Source organism: Ostrinia furnacalis, unplaced genomic scaffold (genome assembly GCF_004193835.3).
Source record: "Ostrinia furnacalis isolate ACB-3 unplaced genomic scaffold, ASM419383v2 OfSCF4790, whole genome shotgun sequence".
Taxonomy (NCBI): Eukaryota; Metazoa; Arthropoda; class Insecta; order Lepidoptera; family Crambidae; genus Ostrinia; species Ostrinia furnacalis.
This window is the reverse complement of record NW_021135029.1, coordinates 19067-45603: the sequence shown is the minus strand read 5'-3', so window position 1 is coordinate 45603 and position 26537 is coordinate 19067. Positions and strand designations below refer to the sequence as shown.

At 36.8% G+C, this 26537-nt stretch overlaps 1 protein-coding gene across 1 annotated transcript; it reads left to right on the top strand.

Annotated features, from left to right (window-relative positions):
* Positions 1-5960: 5960 nt before the first annotated feature.
* On the top strand, positions 5961-26117 carry LOC114360009 (uncharacterized; the record flags this gene model as incomplete). Its single annotated transcript, XM_028314559.1, has 2 exons — positions 5961-6126; positions 25536-26117. A coding segment is annotated over exon 2 (571 nt), but the record flags the coding sequence as incomplete, so codon positions are not given.
* Between the last annotated feature and the right edge of the window lie 420 nt (positions 26118-26537).

Below are 26537 nucleotides of genomic sequence, written 5' to 3'. Positions count from 1 at the left end.
TAGTGAGAGGCCACGTTTCCGAGCCATAAGTTATCACTGGTAACACACATTGGTTATACACTCTAGTCTTCAGGCATTGAGGTAATTTGGACGAAAAGATGTTGCGTAGTTTCCCGAACGCTGCCCAGCCGAGTTGGATTCGACGATTGACCTCCTTCTCGAAATTGGACCTACCTAGCTGAATCGTTTGTCCGAGGTAGACATACTTGTCGACAATCTCGAGAATTGAGCTCCCAACTGAAACTGGGTAGGGCGTAACATGGACATTCGACATAAGCTTCGTTTTGTCCATGTTCATCCTCAGGCCTACCTGTTGGGAAACTCGATTAAGGTCTTCGAGCATTGTGCCAAGATCTTCCAACGATTCTGCCATGACCACAATATCGTCGGCAAACCGAAGGTGAGTGATGTACTCGCCATTAATGTTTATGCCGAATCCTTTCCATTCCAGGAGTTTGAAAGCGTCTTCCAATGCAGCGGTGAACAGTTTCGGAGATATAACATCTCCCTGCCTAACGCCTCGCTGCAGTGGAATCGCCCTCGTGCTCTGCTCCTGTACTCGGACCGACATGGTGGCGTTTTTGTACAAGCACTTCAGCACCTCGATATACCGATAGTCAATACGGCACCGCTGGAGAGATTGTAACACTGCCCAAGTCTCAATCGAATCGAAGGCCTTCTCATAGTCCACGAACGCCAAGCATAGTGGCAAGTTATACTCCTCAGTCTTCTGTATAACCTGCCGCAGCGTATGGATGTGGTCTATGGTACTATAACCTTTTCCAATATTATACAATATTTTACAATATTTAAAAATAATATTCGTCACATCCTCAAAATAGAAATAATTTTTGACTATTTATCTTCTTAGTACTGAAAATCCCAAAAAATCTACGGCAAAAAGAACGACATAACCTTAAAATGTCGCTTGCTTTTTAAGTAAGCGGCTAAGCGAATATGCACTTCGCGACCTAAATGCAAATTTTCGTCCAAAAAAGGTAAAACTATGTGTGGTGTGGTAACCCTAGTACTTGGTACGTAGGGTCGGTACCTTTTGTTGAAATATTAAAGTATTTATTTAGTAAAAGATACCTTAAGATAAACAAAGATCTGGTTCTTTCTCATTACTACTTTTACGAGTAGAATGTAGAGTTAACTTATGTCTTTTTTGAACCTGATTTTCAACTTGTGTGAAGTAGGTTGTATGTTTACTAATTAGACTTGCCTATTCATAAATTCGCAGGCCGCTACCAACCGGGCAACATGGAAAGCATCGGGGGAGGCCTATGTTCAGCAGTGGACGTCCTATGGCTGAGATGAGAATAATGATGATTCATAAATTCAAATTAAAGATCTTTTTAGAGGCCCAAGACTTGATTGCAAATATCTTATTACAATTTATACTGTACATGAAATAGAGAGCAACCCTATTGGGCAGCGACGACGGGTGTGCCAAATTGTAACGGAGTAGAACAATTAGTGCAGGTAGCGTTTAGTTGGAAAGGTCGTCTCTCACTTGATGGTTAACGACGGTTATTTTGGGTGTAGTGATTGGTTGTTACTAGGTTAAGAAGATCAGAAGGCAAGTTTATTATTTAAAGGTAAATTCTACCCAGTTTCATTCCTGGTGACAGAAGTGACTGAGTTTCTTGCGCTATTTTCAGTACTGGCTCACGTATTGTGGTCATTAATAAGGTCTAAGTAGCTTAATAATATTATGGTATCTTATTAAGTTATAATAGAGAAAATGAAAAATCTGTTGTGCTGTAGACCGTATTGAATAGGTTAAAAAATTAAAAACGATTTAAAAAAAAATATTTCACCATTAAAATCCTACATCAATTCTGATGAAAATAAGCGAAGTTCGCCAAGTCAGCTAGTTTTCTCATAATTATTTTAAAATAGCAAATCTATTACGACGATGTAGGTTGATAATAAAACATAAGTAGTGACTAAATTACGGTATGAATCCTTTTATGGGATACTAGCATTGAGTTATAATGTACTACGTACTAGAGAAGACATGTCAACTAGACTGTTTCTGGCACGCAAACAGGTCCATGGACCGAAATTCAATTAGTATGTGCTCAGCGGTTGCTGTGACAACACGCTTGGGTGCAGTTTTGTTTTTTGAAATATGCCATCCTATAGACTAATAACTCCAGATACATATTAAGTAAAAATCAAGGAATGACTTTTTACCATTAAGTTGTACATTTATGCACTTTAAAACATTAATTTAATTTTAATTTGTTAATTACAAGGCGTCACCGCGGCGGCAGCCATTTTACGAAAATTTCAAAGAATAAAAATCGCAGACTTGACACTGACGCATAAATTAGAATACGAAAGGAAGGTTAAATACAGCAATAAAAAGATTTTTTTAAAGATTATAAGCACTTTGTATTGCACAAATTACTAATAGTCCCGTCCAGCCCCTTGTGTTAAGCTAAATAAGCTTGGGTTACGGGTGGGCTCACACAATAGTCGTGCGGCATCATGGATCAAACTTGTTTGAATCTCACTGCTGTTGTTCGTATGCGACTGGTTAGTTAGTAAATCACCCTAATTATTGACACCTAGCTCACGAGATAGGCTAAAATTATAATAATTGTACAGTGTGTCTGGTCACCAGTGTCCGACCCGTTAGGGCGCAGTAATATGATCAATTTAATCGACAAATCCAGTATTAAAAAATTACAGCTATTTTAATTTTTTTAGTTTCTGAGTCCGGATGGATTCATTTATTTACCAAATCTACCGATGTACAGGACCTATGAGTATAAAAGTGATTCGTTCGACAGCTGAAAAAGTAAGCAATACGTTGTCATCAAAAGCTTCCATTTAAATTTCTTAGAAACACTTGGTAAAAAAAATGATGCTTCTTTTTAGATTTTTCAATGTTACAAAAAACTAGAAAGTTTTACATTTTTAGATGCACTAAGTCATTACCTAAAAACTGATATACCTTGGCTTTAAATCAACTAGTCTAGGTGCTAGCTACACAGGAGATGCAGCGGTGAAAAGGAGAGGTGGGAATAGTCCCGTAACTTCTACCTCACAGCTATTATACGTGTACTCAACCACTGAGATAGTTAACAATAGAGACAATAAAATAACTGAAAGTTTCTGACTTTCAGTTATTTTATTGGTTCTGGAATGAAGGCGTGGGTCATCCCTAGCTTTGTTCCTACCGTGACGAGTGGGAATTTTTCTAAAATCTCAAGATGGACTGACTGAAGATAGCAGGAAGACGCTGGGTGCAGGCCACTATCAACTGGGCGATGTGGAAATCATTAGAGGAGGCCTTTGTTCAGCAGTGGACGTCCAGTAGCTAAAATGATGATGACGATGTTTCCTTACAGTATCCAATTCAATAGGCAGAAACTAAACGTAAACGAAGTGTCGCCTCTGTAATGGTATCATTATCTATAACTCATAATATTTCGTGCGCTGTTGGATGACAGTTTTAAACTAGAGATGGGTAATTTTTTTATCGAATTAGAAAATACCAGTTAACGATTCTCAAGGCGATTATCGATTACATTAGATTTTAATCGGGAAGAAAAATAATTAATGGCTTAAGCATCAGTATGAAGCCCATACGCACTTGTAGCACAAGTAACACGATTAGCCTCAGTCCCCTCAGTTGTGAATTCGGAATCGCCAGTTGTAATTTTTAAATCGCATCACAGAGTGAAGTAACTAACACCAAAAAACGGCAGAGCGAAGTGATTTCGAATGTTTCAACTGCTATGTTTTGTCACTTGTCTAGGAGGGCTAATTTTAGTCTAAGGGAGGGGAGCTTAGAATACATTACAGGAAACGCACAATATAATAAAAGAAAATAATGTAAGTAGCTGAACCTTTTTGCTATTGAGCACCATGAAAATTTAACACAATTTAGTCGATTTCTTTATTTTCACAATCGATTCACAATGTCTATGATGAGGCGACCGCAGGAACGTCACTATTCGTGCAATCCTATCAATGAAGTACGACATTTTCTGGTGCAGATTTTATCGCCATAAATTATGAAACTTGATAGTCATGGATTTGACTGACAGCTGTCCGTCAAATTCCCGCCCCGCACCCCGCACTGTACATATTTTGTTCGCGATGTCTGTTCTATACGTAGTAATATTACTTCAATGGATACTAGCTGTACTTCACTTCGTACCGCCATATTTTTCTTTCATAAAAACTGTGTTTTGTCACCATTTAAAGTACATTGGTTCCCAAACTTATTAACAACGCGCCCCCCTCCTCCGGTCAATATTATTTTATTAGTCGTATCGAGCATTCTGGAATGCATTCTCTAAGCGGTCGCAGGTTTTTTTATACTAAAGTATACAGATGGCCCCCGCCCCCCTTTAAAGGTCTTTGCGCCTCCCCTGAGGGGCGCACCCCCCACTTTAGGAACCGACCAACCAATTTAAACCTTCCCTGAACTTTCACAAATATTTTAAGACAAAAATTAGCCACATCATCGCGGCCGTTCTCGAGTTTTAGCGAGACTAATAAACAGCAATTCATTTTTATCTATAAGATGAAGAAGATTATGTTTTACTCTTGTGAGTTAGATGGACTTTTTCAAATAAGTTGAGAGAAATTAAATTTAGTTTTGTAACCAATCACTGCGTTGATTAAATACCGAAGTATATCCACAATTTTAAAAAGCCTTTAAACGCATTGAGTTTTACATTAATTAAGTACCGACAAGGACAACACAATTCTCAGCGCTGTGAATTCATCTCACGCCCCAGTAAAGTAAATAGATCTTAATTTAGGAACGACACGTTATTAATGTATGAGCGGGCAACGGCCGCTCCTGTGACGTCATGCGACGCCTGCGCCAATTTGAGGTCATACTCTGGAGTTTGGTGCTCAGGAGTTACCATGTCTCCTTAAATAATATCTCTTTCGATTACTTCAGCAGTTACTGTCTCCAAAAAGATTCTTTATTTTGATTGTGGGTTCAATGACTGCTAAACTTTCTCCCAGGACAAACTTGACCTTCATTGGTTGGGTTTTATGGGTGGTTAAGCTGTAGATCTTGGCTATACAGGAGTTGCAGCAGCGGTGGGAACGAGAGGTGGGAAAAGTTTTTTTTTCCTAAAATCGGTTTAAAACACCAGCTTAGTTAACGTCCCACCTTTTACACGATCATGTTAATGAGGTCATTTAGCATCAAGTGAAATTGATGGTAGACGCAGATCCTTTTCCTCGAGATTATTCTAATTTGAAAATGCTATACCTACTAAAATATGGCGTTTATGGTACAGAGTTAAAATTGGTTGAAATACTTGTCTTGCATGAAAGTTGCTTGCATCCCACGGGGTTGCAATTCTTTTCCAAATGCTTCAGGTTCAGACATGTCAATAGCTGAGCTACCTACTTGTAGTTGTAGATATCAACATTATTAATTATTTATGTTTTTAACTGTCAAACTAAGACCTAACAGTCTGCCTCGAAACAATGCACGTCACTGATCACCTAGATTTTTTATGTTTCCGTAATTTATTTTATATATTCATGTATTTTCGTGTCCGAGGTCTTTATGTTATCCCGTACTAGATCAAAGATTCCATCCGGCACGAAGAAAATTTATTTTGAAATATCGTTTAGTACACAGTTAATTGGTTAAAGTAATTAAAATGTTTGCAACATAACCTGAGTCGGTTCATGTTTTGCTTAAACAAGGTTCGTTCGTGACTTGATTAAGTAGGTCTTAGTTTTATTTGGAAGGCTGTTCCTGACTAAAATCTAAAATTGTGCAGAAAATACTGTTCATAAATACTTAAATCAATCAGTGATATAAAACGTGCTTGAGACACATAAAAACGTAACTTAGTGACATAGTGGACAGATCGCGGGCGGTGTTATGTAAATTTTCGCTTCATCTTACTACGGTTCATTGTTCGCTGTCCGGCGATTATTGTCATTTCGACCAGCGGCCGTGACGGCCCGGCCGCCGCCCGCGCACGGGAAACAGTGGCATTGTGAAAAGCGGCGCGCGCACGCGTGTTTTTCGCGGCGATACGATCGCGCTCGCGACAAATTCGCGTTTCGAAATGCAGTGAACGTGTTGTTGTTACGATGGAAGCGTTGACCTCGGAGATCTTTGTTAGTGTTGTGTTTTGTTTTTCAATCGCACCGGCACCAATTGTTTTGTTTATTTGTTTTGACTTGACCCAAATTTTTAGTGCACATTTCACTCGCGAATCTCCGCGAGGGTATTGTTGCTGCGATAAGGGGATCGCGGCGCAAACGCCGGCGAAGTTGGTGTGTTCCCGGATTACAATCATCGTTCAATTGTATCGTCGATTTATGTCCCAAACGTGCACTATCTCGGCTGAGCGAAGGATTTCTCTTGTTATCTCAAACAAACGAGTTGTACGGCTGTTCGGTGTTGAGCGCTAGATTCTTTGTTCGTAAAAAGCGCAAAAAGTGACGAGAGCGAGCTCGGACTAAATAAAACACGCTGGACCCATTAGGGAACTGGACGCAAATGTTCTAGTACGTAAGTGCTTTGCTACATAAAATTTTGAAGCTGTATGCTAATACTAGCGGCCGCCCGCGACTTCGTACGCGTGAATCCCGTTTTTCCCGCTAATTCCCGTTCCCGTGGGAATTTCGGGAATTTCTTTCTTAGTGCACCTCTACGGTACCTAAGCTACGTCCCTTCCAAATTTCAAGTGCCTACGTTTAGCCGTTTAGGCTGTGCGTTGATCTGTCAGTCAGTCAGTCAGTTTCTCCTTTTATATATTTAGATTAGATGACAAAGAGATGTAAACGAGCTGCGAATATCGAGCGTATGCCGGACGAATCCGTGCTTTAATTCAAGGACGTAAAACTTGTTTCGGACTTGCATTTTTTTCTATATCTAACTTGGTCTTGCTATGAAAACTTTGGATGTACCGAGTATATTTTCCTTGAAGTAGTTACATAAATTTTGGAGGTGGATAACCTGCTTCCCTTCGACCTTGATCTCTATGAGTTGAGACTGTAATGTAGGTATATCATTAAATAGTTGTTGGTATGTTAGCATATCGCAATCGGAATCGCATAGTGAAACCATTTTGCATTTGATAAGGCTGCCTTGAGCATATTTGCTCATTATATGCTTTATTAAGGATATGATAGACGTAAAGTAACTAATGTATGCATGTCTGTTTAGTTTTTGTGTTTTAATTGAGATAATTGTGGATGTACGCAATTTTGTTTTTGTTTGTCGCTTCCGTGGAATCAAAGATCACTATCAAGGATTTGGCTGATGTAATGTAGAATTAGACTATCCAGTATTGGGGCCATTCGTCTTGGTTAAAAACCAGATGGATTACATTCCCGAAATTCCTGAGTATTAGAAATGAGAACTATAATGCAACACATACATAGAACAGAAACAGTATAGACAACAAACAACAGATAGGTACATATATTGTACCTACCTTGATTGAAAAGTGAAAAAAAAAAGACACAAAAAAGTTCTTTGCATCACAAATTCAAATTCAAAATCATTTATTTTGCAAGTAGGTTTTAAAAGTTCTTTTACACGTCCCAGTATTAACCTTACCACTGCTTCGGGACAACAAATGGGCCAGTGCTGCAAAATACATAGGATCCTCTTAGTGTTTTGTGTTTACATCCTTCATGCGATGTTTATAAATATGAGAAATTGCACTGCCTGCAGGCAGTCAATCATTTCCGGAGTATAGAAAACAGTATAAATGAACGATGCCGGTATAATGAATTGTATAACAATTATTTATACTGTCTAACTTAATCAATCGTATCATTATTTTCTTAACTTCCGTAGTGCATTTTTTAATTACAGCATATTATTACGTAGTTAATTATTGACAGCTGTTCAAGTGTCAACTTTTTTTAACTCATTCGCACGTGTGTGTTGTCAATCGGAATGAAGTAAAAAATATTTTATTTAATCCACACACATTTTTAGGGTTCCGTACCTTGAAAGTCCTGCCAATCAGTTCATTTGCCTGTTTTTCGGCTGTTTAGGCTAAGATAATTATTGGAACCAAGACTGGAATATCGAAAAAAAAAGGAATTTTTTTTCTGTTACGAACTGTAAGTCAGTTTTTAACTGCAAAGTTAATATTTTTAAATCTGACATAATTGTGTCAATTGAGAGTAAGTAAGAGGAAAAGATGACGTAAATGGATGACGAAGCTGATGATGGAGGATTCAGGAGAAGGATAGGATACAGAACCATTAGTTCGCAAATCGGACGCAATCGTCCGGTTTTTTATTAACAACGCGGCCTAGATACCCAATCTCAAGCATTCTGCGGTTCCCGCCACTAGGTGCGGCACGCAATCAAATATTACAAAACCGATACACGCAGTATCGTGGTACCAGAAGAACTACTCCGAAACGCTGTTCACGTAGTTTCGGGTCTATCTGTCACTGTCGCCCATACATTGCACGAGAGGGATAACAGCATTCGAAACTTCGGATAACGTTTTTCGAAATAACCCCGAAGCAATGGCACACTGCACTTTCACCGTGGGCCGAAAATAACCGCGTTGTATCGGTCTCCGGTTCTGCATGACTTGTCATGCATGCCGATATGCATGTCACTTTCGCGCGTTTGTTGATTTATCGATGCAAGAGCGAGACGGATGCGTAGGTGCTCAAGAATCTAGACTTGGAGAAAGTACTAGTACTGAGTAGATGTCAGTGGTCTTTTAAACTCTTGGTTTCTAATAAGCTTTATCGATAGTATTAAATCGCTTACCATTTAAAAATCGCTATTATCATTCCATTCGATAAATGCACCACGTGAAGTTCTCCTACCTAAATAAAGCTGGCGTAATGTGGGATTAAAAGTAAAGCTGAAATTCACAAATAACTCGACGATTGCTAAGTTAATTAGTGCAGCAGTAACAGTTTTCAATTTCATAGATAGAAAAACCCAATCAAAATTAGGAAAGCAGAGGATAACGCATGTTTTTGTAAATAACTTTTATCTAAAATTTGATAATTTTAACTAACTAACTAATTTAATCAATTTAATTGTATTGTTCCTTTCAAATAAAGATTTAATTTATTTACACTATAGACGGGAATTTATAGGAATGACTCAGTATCACATTGCTTGCATACTTCAGATTCTCTCTTCTTATCTTTTTCTTTTTGCCATACCAACACGGTGAGTCCCGCTTTGCGGACATTTTGTTTTTTGTACCTCAGACTGTAGTTTCTGAAACTTTATTTCTTGACATCTGCCTCGGAGTTTAGCAATTTAAACTGTTGGAGATTTTAAGAGCCTTTTATTACTAAAGTTTGGCTTTGGAGTGCTCCTATTTATATGGTGTGCATGTTAGAACTTATGTTATCAAACTTGGGACGTAAACCGCGCTCACCTTTAGGTTTATTCCACATATTAAGTTTGTCTTAATGGACTGTACATATGTGCATAGTTGACAGCAATCGGATTATACAGTTTTGCTGTAAAATAGCCTCTATCATAATGTTAAAGAAGTCACCGTACTTAGTTTGATGTCCTGAGGGCTGAGTGTGAGTTTTCATCAAACGCCCTCACTGTCGTGTCGAAGCGCGTCAAAAATGACATTTAATGTATGACGGATTGTACAGCGCCCCTAGCGGGAAACGTTCAAAAACTAAAATTTCTAGTGAGCGCGTTTGATGTAAACTCACACTCATCCCACTTTAGTATTATTTACTTTCTGTTATTTTAAAATTTATAAAATAAGTCTTATAATGCTATTACATTTTAACTTGTGTGACTTATACATTACCTAGAGAAAAAGAAAAATTATAGCAATAGAGGTTAGAAAAAACTACCAATAAATTCACTTATACTAAAATCTCTCCTCTTGACAGCTTGTCTTCCGATAAAAGCCTCCTCTAAGGATTTCCTTGTTTCTGTCCTTTGCTGGCCCAGCTACTTGCTTCAAATCGTCTTCCATCGCTTTGACTGACTTTCTCTATTTCTTTTGATTTCTCTAGGGTACCATTCCGTTCCGTTGTTATGAATTAATTGTTTCAAATATCTCATCAATTATGAGTAACTGACTAACTGACCAAACACTACATTCTGTACCTATTTTAAAATCATTCCAAAATATTTTGTGCCTTGTAAAAGTTAAACGACACCCATTTAATTCCCTGTGAATGTTCACATAATTATATCACCTCTTTTGTTAAGTTCAACTATTGTGACACGAGTCCATGTTGACCTAGACTTGATACGTACAAACGAGGGCATATCAACGTAATTACTAGCTTTTTATGTCGTTGCAATAAGTTCTATATTACAACGAAATTGTATAGTTTTATGTGCTGTTAGTCTGTACCTATCATTAATGTATTGTTACGAATTCTCTTGGTAGGTCACGTGCATTCCAAGGCGCGCTTCTTTTTTTTTTCGAATTTTTCAAATTTTTGTCGCGGCTTCGGGTGTTTATTTTCGGCCATGATTATTTGCAGCAATGAAATAATTTTATACAGCCTTGAACGTTTTGTTGTCTTATATATCAGTTTTGAATCAATGAATTCGCGTTGTCATGCGTAATTACATAATAATGTACAATGAAATAAGCCTTAAAACGAAAGTTTACAGCCTTTTTACGACTTTCGGTAGTAGGGGACAATCTTATGCCTTCTCAATAAATAAAAAAGTGTATGTGAAAGTAGTTTCGCCAATGTCGTGTGGGAATCGCTATTGATTGCGGCGTGACGTCACCGTCGACTCGTCCACTTAGCGTTGAGCTTGAGTGGGATGCACACTGAGATTGCATTCAGAGATGAGACAAAAACATGTTTTTTAAAGATGTAATAAATTTACAATGTAACGGGAACTTAAAAAAAGCACAGGAATCGTTCGTCTGTATCCTTTTTACCCAGCTTAAGCTACGTCGAAAAAAAAATTTTTGTTTGAGTGTTAATACCGCCACCCCGATAAAAATAAATCATTCTCATATTGCCGTTTATTTTATTAACATCTATGAAATTACTTACTCATCTGACAGTTAAAATAAGAAAATTCTTTCGCAATTGCGGTAACGCAGGCATAACAAAAAGAAAAAGACTCAGTATTATCATACAAAAAAGGTTCAAACATAAAGCTTTCCCAACAGTCAAGAATGTAGCTAATCTCGTTATACAGTGATTATGATAGGTATTAATTTGTTTATCACACCAAAACATGACCGATATATCAGCAGTCGGGTAAAGTTATTCGCTCAGTGTACCCCAGCCTTATTGTTCGGAGATAATTGGCCACAATTGAACGAACAACTGTGCTGATTTAAAGCGAATGGCGACTTCCTTCAAAATAGTGATAATGTACAGTCCAGCAGATAAAATTAATAAAGCAAACTGTATATTGTTTGGTTACAAGAATAACCCCTTATCAAAGTCTGGGGTTTGGTACCCAAATTGGACACTTTAGTTAGAGACTTACCGGAAAGCGCAGCGTAAGACTTCCACCCATAAGGTGGACTGACGACCTCCTGCCGTTACCAACCGATCATTATCGAAATCAATAGGGGCTGCCTGTGTTCAGCAGTGGCCATCCTATGGCTGATGATGATGATGTGTTAAAAATTACTTTGTGGCGAATTTCGATTCTGTTTTTCTTATTTTCGGGAAATGTCTATTGTCGTCACGAGCCTTGACTAAAGTTTGGCACATCTGTCCTCTGCCCTATATGAAGTTAAAAAAATAATGAAACTTGATTAAGAAAAAAATACTTTATTGCATTCATTTAAAGTCCATGATTAGATGTTTTAGTCAGCTAGGTATATCCAAACTGACTGTACCACTTGCTACCATTTTCAAGGGCGAATACATAATGCACGAATTACTGATCTATTAATGTATCGTACGATTCGTATGATTGTTACTTTTAAAGAAGATTTGCTTATTTAGCTCACTTCTAGAATAAACTTCATGATTTATTAACTAATTAAAGTATTGATAAAATGTTTCTTTAGAGCCCATTTCATGTAACATCACTTTAAAAACTGTCAAATTAATTTTCCAGATAAATGTAAACTGGCGATCAAGAAATCGGCCTGAAAATCGATAAATTAAAAAGCAAATACTGCTCATTCATTTGTTTTCCGAAGCATTCTTTAACTTGCAATAACGTTTATAACTCTTGAATATTTAACCGAAGTCTTTTGTATAAAAGGTCCCGTTTTTGCTGAAAAACTTTCAGATCAAAACAAAGTCGTTAAATTGCACTAAATGAGATTAAAATGTAGTTTTAAGCTCAAATTGTGAGCATAATAATCGAGCAAAGGTAAAAAATAATACTTATATTAAGAGTAGAAATGATAATATAATTAAGTTTTTATGTCAACAGGACTAATTTGTTTTCTATTCAGTAGAAAATACCTACATTAAAAATTACATAAAATAGTCATTGATATAAGAAAACATCCGCTGGCCACCTAATCGCAGTCACATTATGTGAGCCACTTGAAGGAAATTAAAAAAATACTTAATATTTTTTTCTTGAACTTGCACAAATTCTTCCAGCCAGTTTCATTTTGGTATGTTTAAGTCGCTCGTTAATAAAAAATTAATCCGCCAAAGCAGCGTATTAACTTCCCGAGGCTGTACGGGGCTAAACGCCTTTGAAGCGCCGTACGCAAAAGTTAATCGGGGAAATTAAAAAAAGTACCAACATGTTCATATTTCCCGCGCCGTACTCGTTTCCGTATACATTGCGGTGACCATAAATGTTGGAAAAACGATATAATATACTTTATTTATACATACATTATGCACATTTCCGATCTCGTAACAGTTTATAACTTTTACGTTTAGCTAAACATATTTTTTATTATTATTTTTCCTACTTTCACTTATGTAATTGGTTTACTTATTTTTTAACTTCTCTTTGCATCGTTTAGTTACTCGTCTTAGCATAATAAATTGAAATAAAAAAAGCCAGTTCAAAGGAGACATCGTAAGATTTTTCCATTAAACGTTAATGATCCACACATTTTCCTTTGTATTACACAAAGAGGTATGCAACATTTAATAGCCGAGGTACGTAACTGTTTATAGTTTTAGAACAAAAGCTACGTCTAAAACAAAAATTTCACGCTACTTTAAAACCCATTACGTAAATTGTCGAAATATTCGGACGATCATCGATTCATCGTTACTGCACTTTTGTTTACTTTTACTTACTCTGTTCTAGGTTTACTGCGTTTATTATTGGAGCGTACCAAATAATTTATGGCCGTTCTAATAGTTAAAAATTACTGAAGAGATTTAAAACAGACGTCGGATGCACTTTATGTTTTATTTCGTAATAAACTTATTTTATACGCGCCCCATGTCGGATTCTGTTCGTCATCACGCATGTGTTACAAATATATTAAAATGTTGTGTATTTTGATCCTGTTTTCTCTTTGAGTAATTTATTTATACACTGTGATAACCGTTTGGTGTATTGTTTGGGACTATTACTATGCGGCGCAGGACCGTTCATTGTAGAAAACCTTGGAGGCCTTTGTCCAGCAGTGGACGTCATTTGGCTGAAACGAACGAACGAACGAATTTACTATGCCAGAGTTCGCGGGTTCGATTCGATCCCCCTACAGTACAAATACTTTTTTATTGTTGTTCGTTTTGGTCAGGGTGTTTCATTTATTCTATTATTATTGGGTAAATCCATGGGAACAACTTTGCTTCACTTGGGTCTGGGCCTGGATATCGCAGTGTAATATGTCCAAGCTTTATTTAATGAAAATTAGATAAACCTCATGTGTCCCACTTTAAATCGTGCCCATGGTCGCCGCACATATGACATCAAAGCGCCTTAACGACCGCGCATAGCTGGCGTACGCGTCGAGCGATGCGCTAATAAATTGCCGTTTAAATTTTAACGACGCGAACCGAGCGTCCAATATTTGCTAACACGGAATCAATATACATTTTCAGTTTGATGCAGATTCAATTGGACATCCCTTGTTAATTTGGTCCAGCCAATTGAGTAGCAGCGCCAATTTTATGAGCTTATTTTATGTTAAAATATATAAAAATACGTTCCTTCGTAGGATAAAAAAATGTAGGTAAGAATATTATCGAAATAAGCGCTAAGTGACACCAGTTTTCGCTTATTGTTGTTGTTTAGAATAACAATAAAATACTCGTATGTGAAGTACTTCCGATGCATAATGAATAACAAGTCTTCTGCAGATGTAAAACTTGTGTGTAAAGTTCTAAAATTCTTCGTGTCATCATCACACATCCTTGTGTCTTCTTCCTTTCCTGCAAATATCACAATTGACAATGGTCTATAAAAAGTTTTACAATACCGAGCAGTAAAATTTATAATTTTCGCCGTAAAATCCACATAAACTAACCAACGCGCCAAACCCGGATCTGTTCCATATTTGCACAATAACAATAAATAAAATGCCATAAAAGATGCTCAGTTCACACAGTTATACAATCGTATCGCAATCAAGTCAAGATAAAGTATTTCCTCAGTCAAAAACCGCCAAGGCCGAGGCAAGGTGATCTCAGTTACATCCCTAATGACCTCAGCTCACGATGCGACTCGACAATGTCTAATTTTGAACCTGCTCGCAAAATAAGACTACATACTTATAGATCTTTGAATGATTGTGTGATGTTTTGACAGTTAAATTTGTAACTAGCTATTTTATATTTTTTTAATTTAACTTCTTTAGGCCCAGTTTTTTGATTCCTAGTTAAATTAACCAATAGTCAAATTTGACAGATGTCAAATGACAAGTGGTTAAATATGAGAAAAAAATGTTTTTCGAACAATGGTTAGCTTGACTTTTAGTACATTTTTTAACTATTAGTTTACATTTTGTTAATATTTAACCATTAGTAGCAAAATTTAACAATTAGTTATTTTAACTAAGAATCAAAAAACTGGGCCTTAGCGACTGTTGTAACTAAAGGTCACAACTAGAGATGCACCGAATGTAGATTGAACCGAATACGAATGTTCGGCCGAATATTCGGTTCAAAATGTACCGAACCGAATATTCGGCCGAATCATTCGGTTCTTTGATTAAAACTTAAATTACCGACTAATGTTGACTCTTATAGTTTCTATAAATCTGTTTATTTTCATTTGTGAACGGATGATATAATTTGTTTATTGTTTATTTTAAAGAATTTTATTTGACTTACATTGAATTAAAACTACAAATAGTTATAACAATTCCTAGTTCACCATTCACTAGCATACCTACATACCTAGATAGATATTTATTTAAAAAAAACTTATTTGATTTTATAAACATATTTGAATACGTCTTGTGTTGGTTCCATAAGATAGTAGTTATTACGTTAAAAAGTTTTCTGAAAATAGTTGTTAGTTCCTACTCAAAGCAGTGTCCTTAAAATTTTCAATTTCATAAAAATTAAATTTATCGTCTGTAAAGCAGCAGTTTCTTTGATAAAATAATTATTTATTGATTGTTAATCTTTTTATTTCACAATAAATAATTGGTTCAAGTAGTGTCTATTTAATTTTCAAAAACTATAAAATACTTTCGCAATAAACCACACTTATTTAGTACCTAATTAGTTATCCAAACTGTTTAATTAAATATTATTTTTTAATTGTTAACAATACTTTTAATATTCGGTAATTATTCGGCAATTCAACCGAACATTCGGCCGAATACGAACATGAAAAAATATGCCGAATATACCGAATACGAATATTCAACCGAACATTCGGTGCATCTCTAGTCACAACACTGATGTCTTAACAATTACTTAATAAACTTTCTTCTTCTTCTGTAGAAAAGACTATTAAAACTGCTTGATGCACTTACGAAACTGTTTGATGTGTTTGAAAAATTAAGCCTTAACTTATTTGACAAAGGTCACGAATGTAAGTTGTATTATTGAAAACAGTTACATAAACCTTTGAATTCACATCATAGTATTCCCGGAGCCAGGATATAAATCACAAATGGCCTCGCCATAAATCGCTTTAAACTGTCATGCTCAGAGTTCTCATGTCAGCAACCTCTCTCCCGCGCGTTTCATCCCGTTCCTGATTCCTGCGAGACTCGTCTTCGACTGACAATCGGTTAAATTGATAGTGCTATTCGATTTTGGAATAATGTTCTTGATAATATCCTCATTCTGTATTCTTCATCTTCTTTTGCTTATGGCCAGATCAGGGAAAACTGGAGTTAATAACCTTCCCTTAATTTAATTTGGCCTAAGTCACGTTAATTATATCCTTCTGCTTCGCTTTTAAATCCCGTTAAGCGGGGTCAGTTTTCCCAGTCGCATAACTGACTAAAACTAATAAGATAGTCAATCTATCTACTAAGCTATACCTACTCAATTGAAGTTTCTAAAGCATTGGCGCTTTACTTTAGTCACAGAATAAGTAATAGCTTTAGTTCTATCCCTACCTATTTCTGTAGACGATCTGGTGTAATGTTACAGTATTAAGTACTAATACTTTTTTTAAAAGAATCCATGAACCATAGATTAATTCACCTTCAAAGTTGTCACGTCAACGCGGCCTCTAACTCCCGCGCCGCCATTTCATCCCTATCCCGCGGGACTCGCGACCGTTTCTCACTGACAATCGATTACCGCGTGATTGAACATCACTAGAATATTCGAATTGCGATTCGAATTTGGAGCGATTTCTTTTTAAGTTTAGTACCTTCTTCGGTTTTATCTGCCAGTATTACAAGAAGCATAGAAATAAAGTAACACTGGAGCAGCGTTGCCAGTTTTTTTTTTCACCAAGTCGGGACTTTGATACTTTTTGACTGAAAATAGCGGGATTCTTCCGTCAGAAGCGGGACATAGTAAAAAAACGTATATAATCAAAGGTTTTCAAATATTTATCTTTTTATTTGACTTAAAATTACGTTTACGTGACAATAGATAACAAAAGTAGCCATAGAAAATGTTATATTAGAATAAAAAAAGAAAAAAATTAAAAAAGTTTTATTCTTTGGAATAATATGGCGTTTCAAACAATAGTCTGGTGAAGTGAGTGTCTCTCTCCGAAAAGCGGGACCGAGCCTGTCCCGCGCGGGACATTTAAATTTGATCTAAAAATCGGGACGTCCCGCCAAAATCGGGACGTCTGGCAACGCTGCACTGGAGGTTGTGATAAAACGAAGCTCAAAACTTAATATCTATTCAAGCAAAGACTCAAGCTTATGATCGGATCTGTCAGCGCATTATTGTTAAACAAAGTAACTGAAACCACGGTAAACGCTGGTTACATACTCATACGCCCGTATTCGTAAGTGAAGCAGCAAATCGAACGCACAGCATTGAATAGAGCTCTGTGATTGGTTCGTGTGTCACCCTGTGCGTCCACGCGCACTGTGGGAACTCATAGTAATGTTTGTGAATACGGGCGATAGACCTTCTGTCTCTTATAATATCCGTCAAAGGCCCATTTTAACAGATAATTAAGTTCATACATTATCTGTGGCTCGGCCATCGGTGCCAAATATCGGCGCACCCTACAATCCTGCGGTCATTAGCTCTGCGTCAATGCGGCCGCACTCCGCAGCTATGCAGCTGTGGGCCCACAGTAGGGATGATGGTAGTTTTATAACTACAAAATGACGTATTATCTATACTTCATATTATAAATGCGATAGTAACTCTGTCTGTCTTGCTTTCACGCCTAAACCACTGAACCGATTTTGATGAAATTTGGCATAAAGATAGTTTTGAGTCCCGGGATAGAACATAGGATAGTTTTTATCCCGGTTTTTGAACTAGGGACGCGCGCGATAAAGTTTTTCTGTGACAGACAAAATTCCGCGGGCGGAAAGCTAGTAGAAATATTATTATAACAGAGTGCAAATAGGGATTGCAATCCGGTATCATTTTCAATCCGGCCGGATTTCACCGGATTGACGCTAATCCGGCCGGATCCGGACGGATCCGGCCGGATTGCAAAGTTACTTGGTCTAGTATTTAGTGATTTTTAGTTTTGAAGCAGCCGCCCGCGACTTCGTACGCGTGGATCCCGTTTTACCCCCTTCATCTATCTTACGCGGTTTAGATTTTTTCATATAAATGGTTTTTCCCGCTAACTCCCGTTCCCGTGGGAATTTTGCAATATCCTGTTGTAAGTAAGCTTTAAGTTTACTAAGGTACTTGCATGCCAAATTTCAAGCGTCTAACTTAGTACTTGTAGTTTAGATTTTTCATACAAAAGAATTTTCCCGTTAATTCCTGTTCCCGTGAGAATTCCTAACTATACTATAACCTGCCCAGGAGTATAAAGAATAATTGTACCAAGTTTCGTCAAAATCCGTCGAGTAGTTTTTGTTTCTATAAGGAACATACAGACAGAGAGACAGACAGACAAAAATTTTACTGATTGCATTTTTGGCATCAGTATCGATCACTAATCACCCCCTGATAGTTATTTTGAAAATATATTTAATGTACAGAATTTACCTCTCTACAGATTTATTAAAGTATAGATAATAGTACATAAAAAAAATACGTATTTATGGAAAATAAAGTCACTTTTATTTATATTTTTCGGTATTAATTGTAATTTTTGGTAAGATTTGTACTAATAAATTTATGAAAATTCTAAATAATAAAGTTACTAATCAGTCTGACTCTCACTTATTGCTGTATATAAGTATCTGAAAGTACTTAAGTAATAATACTATTAAACTCTTATTAATAATTTACACAGGCTTAAATCAACAAAACAGTATTTTAAAGTACCTACTTATAAATTCAACTTCAGTTCTTTTTAAGAAATAATCTGACTCCTAAGAAACGTCGAACGAGCGGCACGTCTAGCGATCTGGCAAATGCGTGCGCGCTCGACTTTCCCAGTTCACGTTCGCGTATTTTTTGCTTTACCGGATGCGCCACCGGATCCGGCGCCGAGTCACCGGATCCGGTAGGTCCAAAAACACACCGGATCCGCCGGATTACCGGATCCGCCGGACCGGATTGCAATCCCTAAGTGCAAAAGACAACAAAGACAAGTACTCAAAATTCAAATCGTATATTCAGATTATTATTACAGCCGATGTATCTCTATCTACTGGTCATTCGTATGAAACGTCCTTTGCTTTATTAAGGTTAATTAATGCAAATTGTGTGATTACAACCGACTGTTTACTTTCTGAATCTTATTGTGATCCTGTAATGGTCCATGGACGCCATGAGAAAAACAAGTAATTAAAATATTACTCACATATTTTTGCAGCTGATATAAGAAAAAACAAGTTATGCCTTTTTGGCAGTCTGGTAGTGAAAAAAAATTAACAAAAGTTGAGATTCACCCAAAACCTCGCAATTCACACAATGCCTGTGCCTACAGAGGGAATAAATAAATCGTCCACAAAAAAAGCCTACCAAAACATAAAATTCGTGGCTCAAAATCTCTTGCAATAGTCTCTATGTAACCAGCCAGCTACATCAAATACGGCAGCGTTAAAAGCGCTTTAGTAATTCTGTAAGCGCCACACGTCCACCGAACAAGATTAGAGCGGAATCCGCCAACCGCTTTAAGCCACTGGATGTGGGACCACCTCCTAGACACTGATCTCACTTGGCCAGCTACTATTGAAACTCGAAGGAATGTGGAACATTCGGTTTTTAAAAATTTGAATGTTTAAAAGAAGAACGGTCATCTGTGACCCAGGCCCGACAGAAACGAGACATAACTCAGTTTTTTTGTCATGTCTTAATTAGTTAAATTATATATTTTTTATATTCGAAATCGATGTATAACACCAAAATATTACCCTTTGTTTTTGTTCAGGCGTTATACAAAAACTAATACAAAATGCCTATTTATCACCAAAATTGGTAAATGTATGTACCTAAATGTCTATTACAGCTGCTATGGAATGTATCTAGGTGACCTGGAGATACAGCCGGATTATACAGGGTGGTTATACATATGGAACGATAAGTGATCTCACTCGATTATTTCTAAACTATACAAGATATCGAAAAACTAGTTACTGATTCTGAAAGTGCTTCACGAGCTCTTTCAAATGGTACCAATAATAGGGTACAGATTATGGAAGCTGGTAACATTGAACTTTTGGATTTTGTAACTTATTATTGTTTCCACCCTGTATAATCCGGCTGTATCTCCAGGTCACCTAGATACATTCCATAGCAGCTGTAATAGACATTTAGGTACATACATTTACCAATTTTAGTGATAAATAGGCATTTTGTATTAGTTTTTGTATAACGCCTGAACAAAAACAAAGGGTTATATTTTGGTGTTATACATAGATTTCGAATATAAAAAATATATAATTTAACTAATTAAGACATGAAAAAAAAAACTGAGGTATGTCTCGTTTCTGTCGGGTCTGGGTTTTTTTTGTACGGGGCGTGACCGTTCTTCTTTTGATTTCCGAATGATTGGTTCATCAGTGAGAGCTCAATAATTTTGAATCGTTTTGTTTTTTTATTTTGTATTCGGTAAGTCACTTGCATTCCCTTGCATCAAAGATAATGTAACACAGATTAAGCTCACACACATTCATGAAATTAAGATATTTAATAATATTCGACATTTTAAAACTTCATTGACTGAGTTGCAAACTCGAATAATTTAAGTCGAAAATTATCGTAGTCGCTATGAATTTTGGCAGTTTTTCAGTTAGCTTTTTTACAGTGTTTGGCTGGGATATAAAAGCCACTGCGCCCAGCTTTTAGGAGTCATGTTATTTTTCTATTACGCTTGAAAATGTTATAAAAATTTTGTTATTTAAAGTTTAAAGTTCATGCGGCAGAATTTTTACGCGACATTATTTTAGGCATGGTGCTTTTTAACTTTTGTAGAGTTCAGGATAAAACTGCACTTTAAAAATATTTTATGGATTCTTTCCAGTACTTAAAAAACAGTCTTCTTTTCCGTAAAATCTTCACCGAAGCATAATTTAAATAGATAATCATAATTATGTATTATATTCTGATTAGAAGTAAATATTGTGTACACACATACATTTACCGTAGGTATTACAAAAAAAACTCAAATTAACTAAAACTATATTCAAATTCTACCAATCACGAGCCTCCGTCTATGCTTCCAATGAGGGCTATCGTTTCTATTTAACAGTTGGCACCACTGGCGATTGAAATGACCCCTCTCTACAGTAGCGCCAACTGGTGAGCGCTTAAACCATAGCCCTCATTGAACCGAGTTTCGATTTTGTACAGTCAGCATCAAATAGTAGGTACGTGACAACCAAAGTAGCCAAAAAGTTCGCAACACGTCTTTGTTACAATAGAAATAAGCTTGTTCTCAGCTTTTTCACTAACTATTGACGCCGACTGTAATACATCTCTCTGTTTTAGTTATCTACCTTTCTTTTGTTATCCCGACTTTTTCTTGAATGACTACTATTAACCTCAGTAGAGCTTGAGCATCAGTTATGTAAGCAAACATTTGCTCAACAAAATGGCGGACAATCGCAGGTCCGATAGCGGCTACGTGGCCGGCATGTTATCAGCGCTTTGTTCCAGACAGATGGGATTCTGTCATCAAGACTTTGTGGTTAGGGTTGCCTTTCTTAAAAAAGATTTTTAAAATAAATTAGTCCCAAAGAGACATGAGGAAGTTGGGCATGAACGTACACGACGAAAACTAATTGATCGATTGTGCACTATGCTATTTTCTAATAAGTTACGCGGAATTGGAAATAAAGCGAAGTTTTAGCAGTATTTTCCATAATACTTTTACCTAAATAATTGAAATGAAATGTAATAAGAAAAGTCATAAAAGTCACTTATTTCCTGCAAATAAGCTTAAAGCGCTTTTAGACTCTTTTGATACTCTTTTTTTCGGTATTATCTCCTTCAGGATGCAGAAAGCGAGTCATGTAAACTAAAATAATACCTACTCTAAAAAGCTATAAAACATGTATAATATGGAGCTCGCCTACTAGTCGTAGCTACGGAGCTATTTTACCCAGATTAAATATTAAATTTTCATGTCCAAATAGATGGCTCTGGCTTTTGGTGTAGTTGTAAAATTCGCTCTTATAAGTCCTGTGATTTATTATCCTGTGGATTTAAAAAAGCTAGCTAAACGTATGAAAGTTATAAAACTTGATCTACTATGAAAAATTGGGTTTTATGTTGATAAAGCTAGAGTTTACGTTGCTTTTCTAATGATTTTCTGAAAAGTAACTCGCGTAAATTAAAAACTTATTGACAACCCTACAGCCATACAAAGGGAATTATTCGAGTAGATAAGAAAGTCTTTGAATATTTAGCGGGTGCCTAGAGCTTTATATTTTTATTATCGGTGGCAGGTATCCTTGAAATTCCAGTGGAAACCTGGATTTATTTTTCCAGACCACATTTCGGGTGCCTGAAAGTTCTATCTTGAAAGGTCACTTGATTCATATTTGAGTGCTTGTTCTGGTGTTATTTTTATTAAATTCTCATTTTCATTTATTCTTGCAAGTAGGCTTAAAAAACTTTTACACGTCCCAGTATTAACCCTACCACTGCTTCGGGACAATAAATGGGTCAGTGCTGAGAAGAAGCAGCGCAAGAAAGTCTATGGGCGACGGTAATCACTTACCATCAGGTGATCCGTCTGCTCGTTTGCCTCCTGTCACATAAAAATAAAATAAATAAAAAAAGAATCTCAGTCACTATTATATTATAGGGCTTTGGCGTTTGACTTTTATCATCATCATCAAGTCATTTGGTCATCTCTGCAGGTAGGGTTGTCAGGCGTCCGGATAAAACCGGACAGGTAGGCTTTTTGATTGCGTGTTGCCAAAATAAAGGCCGCATTGCCGCTAGGGTTGCCAGGTGTCTGGTGAGCTACTACATTAATTGCACATGTTAGGGTAAAATGTCCGGGCAAATGAAGCACAGAGTCCGGCTTTTGTGTTTTTGGACCTGGAAACCCTATCTGCAGGAGCATGATTTTCTCTTATTTACCAGACGCAAATGAAGGATTTGACCAGCTTTAATAACTTATGTTAATATGAAAAGTGTGTTGGCGCATAATTTCGGCCTTCACCATTAATTAGTTTAGCCAATAGTATTTATAAATTGACGTCATCAGCAGGCCGATGCACGCTGGATATTTGCATGGGAATATAATAGTTAAATTTGCATGCCTACACTAGGACAAATTCCTATTAATATTTTAATACGATTGCGTTACGTATCGCTTGCATTTGTGAAATAATCCACTGATTGATATGGTAATACGGAATGTTGATACTTGTTAGTGCAAAGTAAATAAATGAATGTTAAACAGGTTGACAAATAGTTCATCACCATCGACATAATATGAGTAGGTACCTGAGTTCTCTTTATTCTAAAATTTCTTGGCTGCACGACACTGGCCACTAAAAAAGCTTAATTTTTATTCGTCGCCGAATATCGACATTCTTTTGTTTTCTCTTTCGCTCACCCTCGAGATTTTTTCCACATACCTACTTACCTACATACATTTTCACAACTCGATTGTGTTAGTAATAATATTGTAAATAAATAATACATTTTTATTTTTACCTCGAATCTCGAGTATTTTTTATATCAACGAAATCCCGAAGCAAACATTACCTGGGTCTACATAACATTTAGATAGCCACTACTTACACAATCTTCCGTACAATCATTAATAGTCTTAATTATTAGCAAGCTAAATTGGCAAAGAATGGTCATATCTGACGTAGAGTTGAAGATGTCTTAGAGTTTTGAAGTGAAGATCACATCTTGGCAAGCATAGGTACCCTGGATTGGCGTCCAGACATTGAGCTACGATATTCAAATTTTAAGTGTTACCTAATTAGGATTTGTAGGGCATTTATAAACGGCCTTGACCTATGACTATGAATAAATCACACGAAAATCCTGAAAAGTTTAATTCCTCCAAAATAAAGTAAAAGTATCCAAAAGTGAATAAAAGCTGAACATTTTGACTTCCCGATCAAAGACTACGGTCGCAGAAATCAAACCAATCAGTTTTCCTCCTACGTCGCCTTTTAGCGGCTCAAATTCGTTCTTCTTTTGAATAAAAAGTGCTCTTTTTCCCGCCAATTCGTGTTCCCGCTCCGCCATAGCTTGGCGCGGCCTTCATAAATGCGTTACATGTGAATCGTTATCCTTCTCCGGCCTTATTTATTATTTAGCAGAAAGACTTCGGAGGTGGTGAGCAGTTCCGCTGATATTTTATTTACCCGGGCAGCGGGGCCGTAATGTAAATTGTTGGAGTAACTTCAACTTAGTTTTTGTTTTCTGTAGGTATTTGCAGTTTTTGTGGCGTATCGTATCCAATAAAGAGTCTCTATCTCAACATTGGCGAAACCAGTGTGCATCAAACGCACCATTGAAGCCATTATACAGAATAATAATAACATCATTTCCCATTTGTGATGCTTTACGTATAGGCGTTAACAACTTACTTACACCTTCGACTTATAAGATTTTAAACTTTCGCGTTCCATTTCAATTATCACAAGCAGACATCAGCAGCATCGCAGCCGAAACTTCAAGCCGTGAGTACATAATGTAACTCATTAATAAACGTCGCGTTAATATCCGTGTCTTACTATTTTACCTACGACTCACTTATGGGATTTCATCTTAACCTTCTGGTGATCATACATACTGTTGTAAAATGTAGAACCACCGGTTCTATGCTAGACAAAAGACAAGAAAAATACCTGTGTAATGTAACAATTTAGCCCGTGGTTGTAATAGGGTGAATCATCAATGTGCATAACAATCTTGTACCACATGTTGGCGATGTCAAATACAGTGCAGGTGTGAGTGACGTATCCACGTTGAGTATTGCATACAGCTGTTGCAGTTTTTGCTCCGCATTCTAATCTTATTATTAAGTGTGATTGCTAAGAAATATTTAATTCTTATTGTTATTATTAAGGTACAATATTGCAGACTTTAAATTAAAAAAAAGTTATTCTTATCACTATAACATTTGCGTCCAATAGAATTAGCTCCCCAATGTTGTAATCCGGAACGCGAACCGCCAACTAAAACATAGTTACTTCTTAATGGACAAACGTTTAGTGTGATTTTGATGCTTATAAAATGTGTTAAATAAGTTTAAAAGAAGAAAATAAACTGAACCTATTGTAAACGTGTCGCTTCCATTGCGAAACCGAATTAAGTCGTTCGGATTTTCGGAATATACTGAGTTGTCTTTCTGTGGATTTCTATTTTGTGGCTCTTTCGTGGCTCACGAAATAACGGCCAAATCCTGCAATGTTCTAGACGCCTGAATAATGCCTGGTTCCCCGTAAACAATGCATTTGCATACGTATCAAATGCAACGGGAATTCTATCAAACGAACGCTTTGTGGCTTTAGCGAACGGGCGAAAATAAGTGTTATTTAATATGCAAATCGTGTACTTCACAAACTTAGCACGATTTATGTGATTTTCTCCAAAGGCTATCTTTTCATTTGATGTTACTGACAAAAATAACGTCATCATAGATATCTGAGGTCAAGCGCTGTCCGTCATTAACGAAAATGCCGTATCTATAGTGCACAGTGAAATGAATGGGAATGCAGTGATGGAATGTTTGACAAGTGTTGGTGCTTTGAAAACAGTGAAAATGTTAGTGTTGTCCAATATGTTCCGGGGGCAAAGCCAAATCGGTCCCAAAGTCACTGAACCGGAGAAGGTCGATACCGATACTCACGTACCGAGAGTGAAGCAGCGGACAAAAACTATAGACGACGTCACGCACGGTGTAGACAATAAGTCGGTGCGCCGCGAAAAGTGCCTTTCTAATAGCGTCGACGCAATAGTCATGCGCGAAGACGTCAAAAGCAAAGTGATATGTAGTGCCAAAGGTTTATTAGAAACAAATTTAGATGATTTGTTTTGTGATGAACAGAGTGACCGCTGGGATTCAAAGTTTGGTGCTAGCGAGCCGACTTTGAGTTCTGGCGAGGCGGATTTTAAGGGGTTGAGTAAGAGGGGATCCCTTGTGTCAGGAGATGACAGTGAGGTGGATTCTGCTACGGATAGTGATTGCATGGATGAAGTGGTTCGCGAGCAAAGGATATGCCTCGGTGCTAGGCGCTTCGGGCATATGCTGAGGAGGGTAATTTCTAGAAATGGTGAGTATAATAGATTTTATAACTTTAGACTAATATCCCTTAAAATATTTTAAGTTAATTAAGACAGTTTTAAAAAAAATCACATGATAATTTAGGTTTTTTAGAATTCTGAATTGGTTAAAATATTCTGAATGCTTTGGACATCGTCTTTGTTCACAAGATGGTGAATAAATTAATATCTCTGAATGTCTGGTGACCTATACTTCCACCAATAACTTTTATTGTGCGATTGAAAAACCGTCAAACTCATAAAGTATTTTTGACGCCTTCATTTCCTCGGCTATTAAAGTACCAACAGCTGCAGGCAGGGTTCCAATCATCTGCAATCAGATTTGGACCTTCATGCCTTAAAAATACAGGGTAATTTACAGCTGTTTACAGTCGTCCTCAATTGTTGATCAATTTTGGACTCTACTGCTG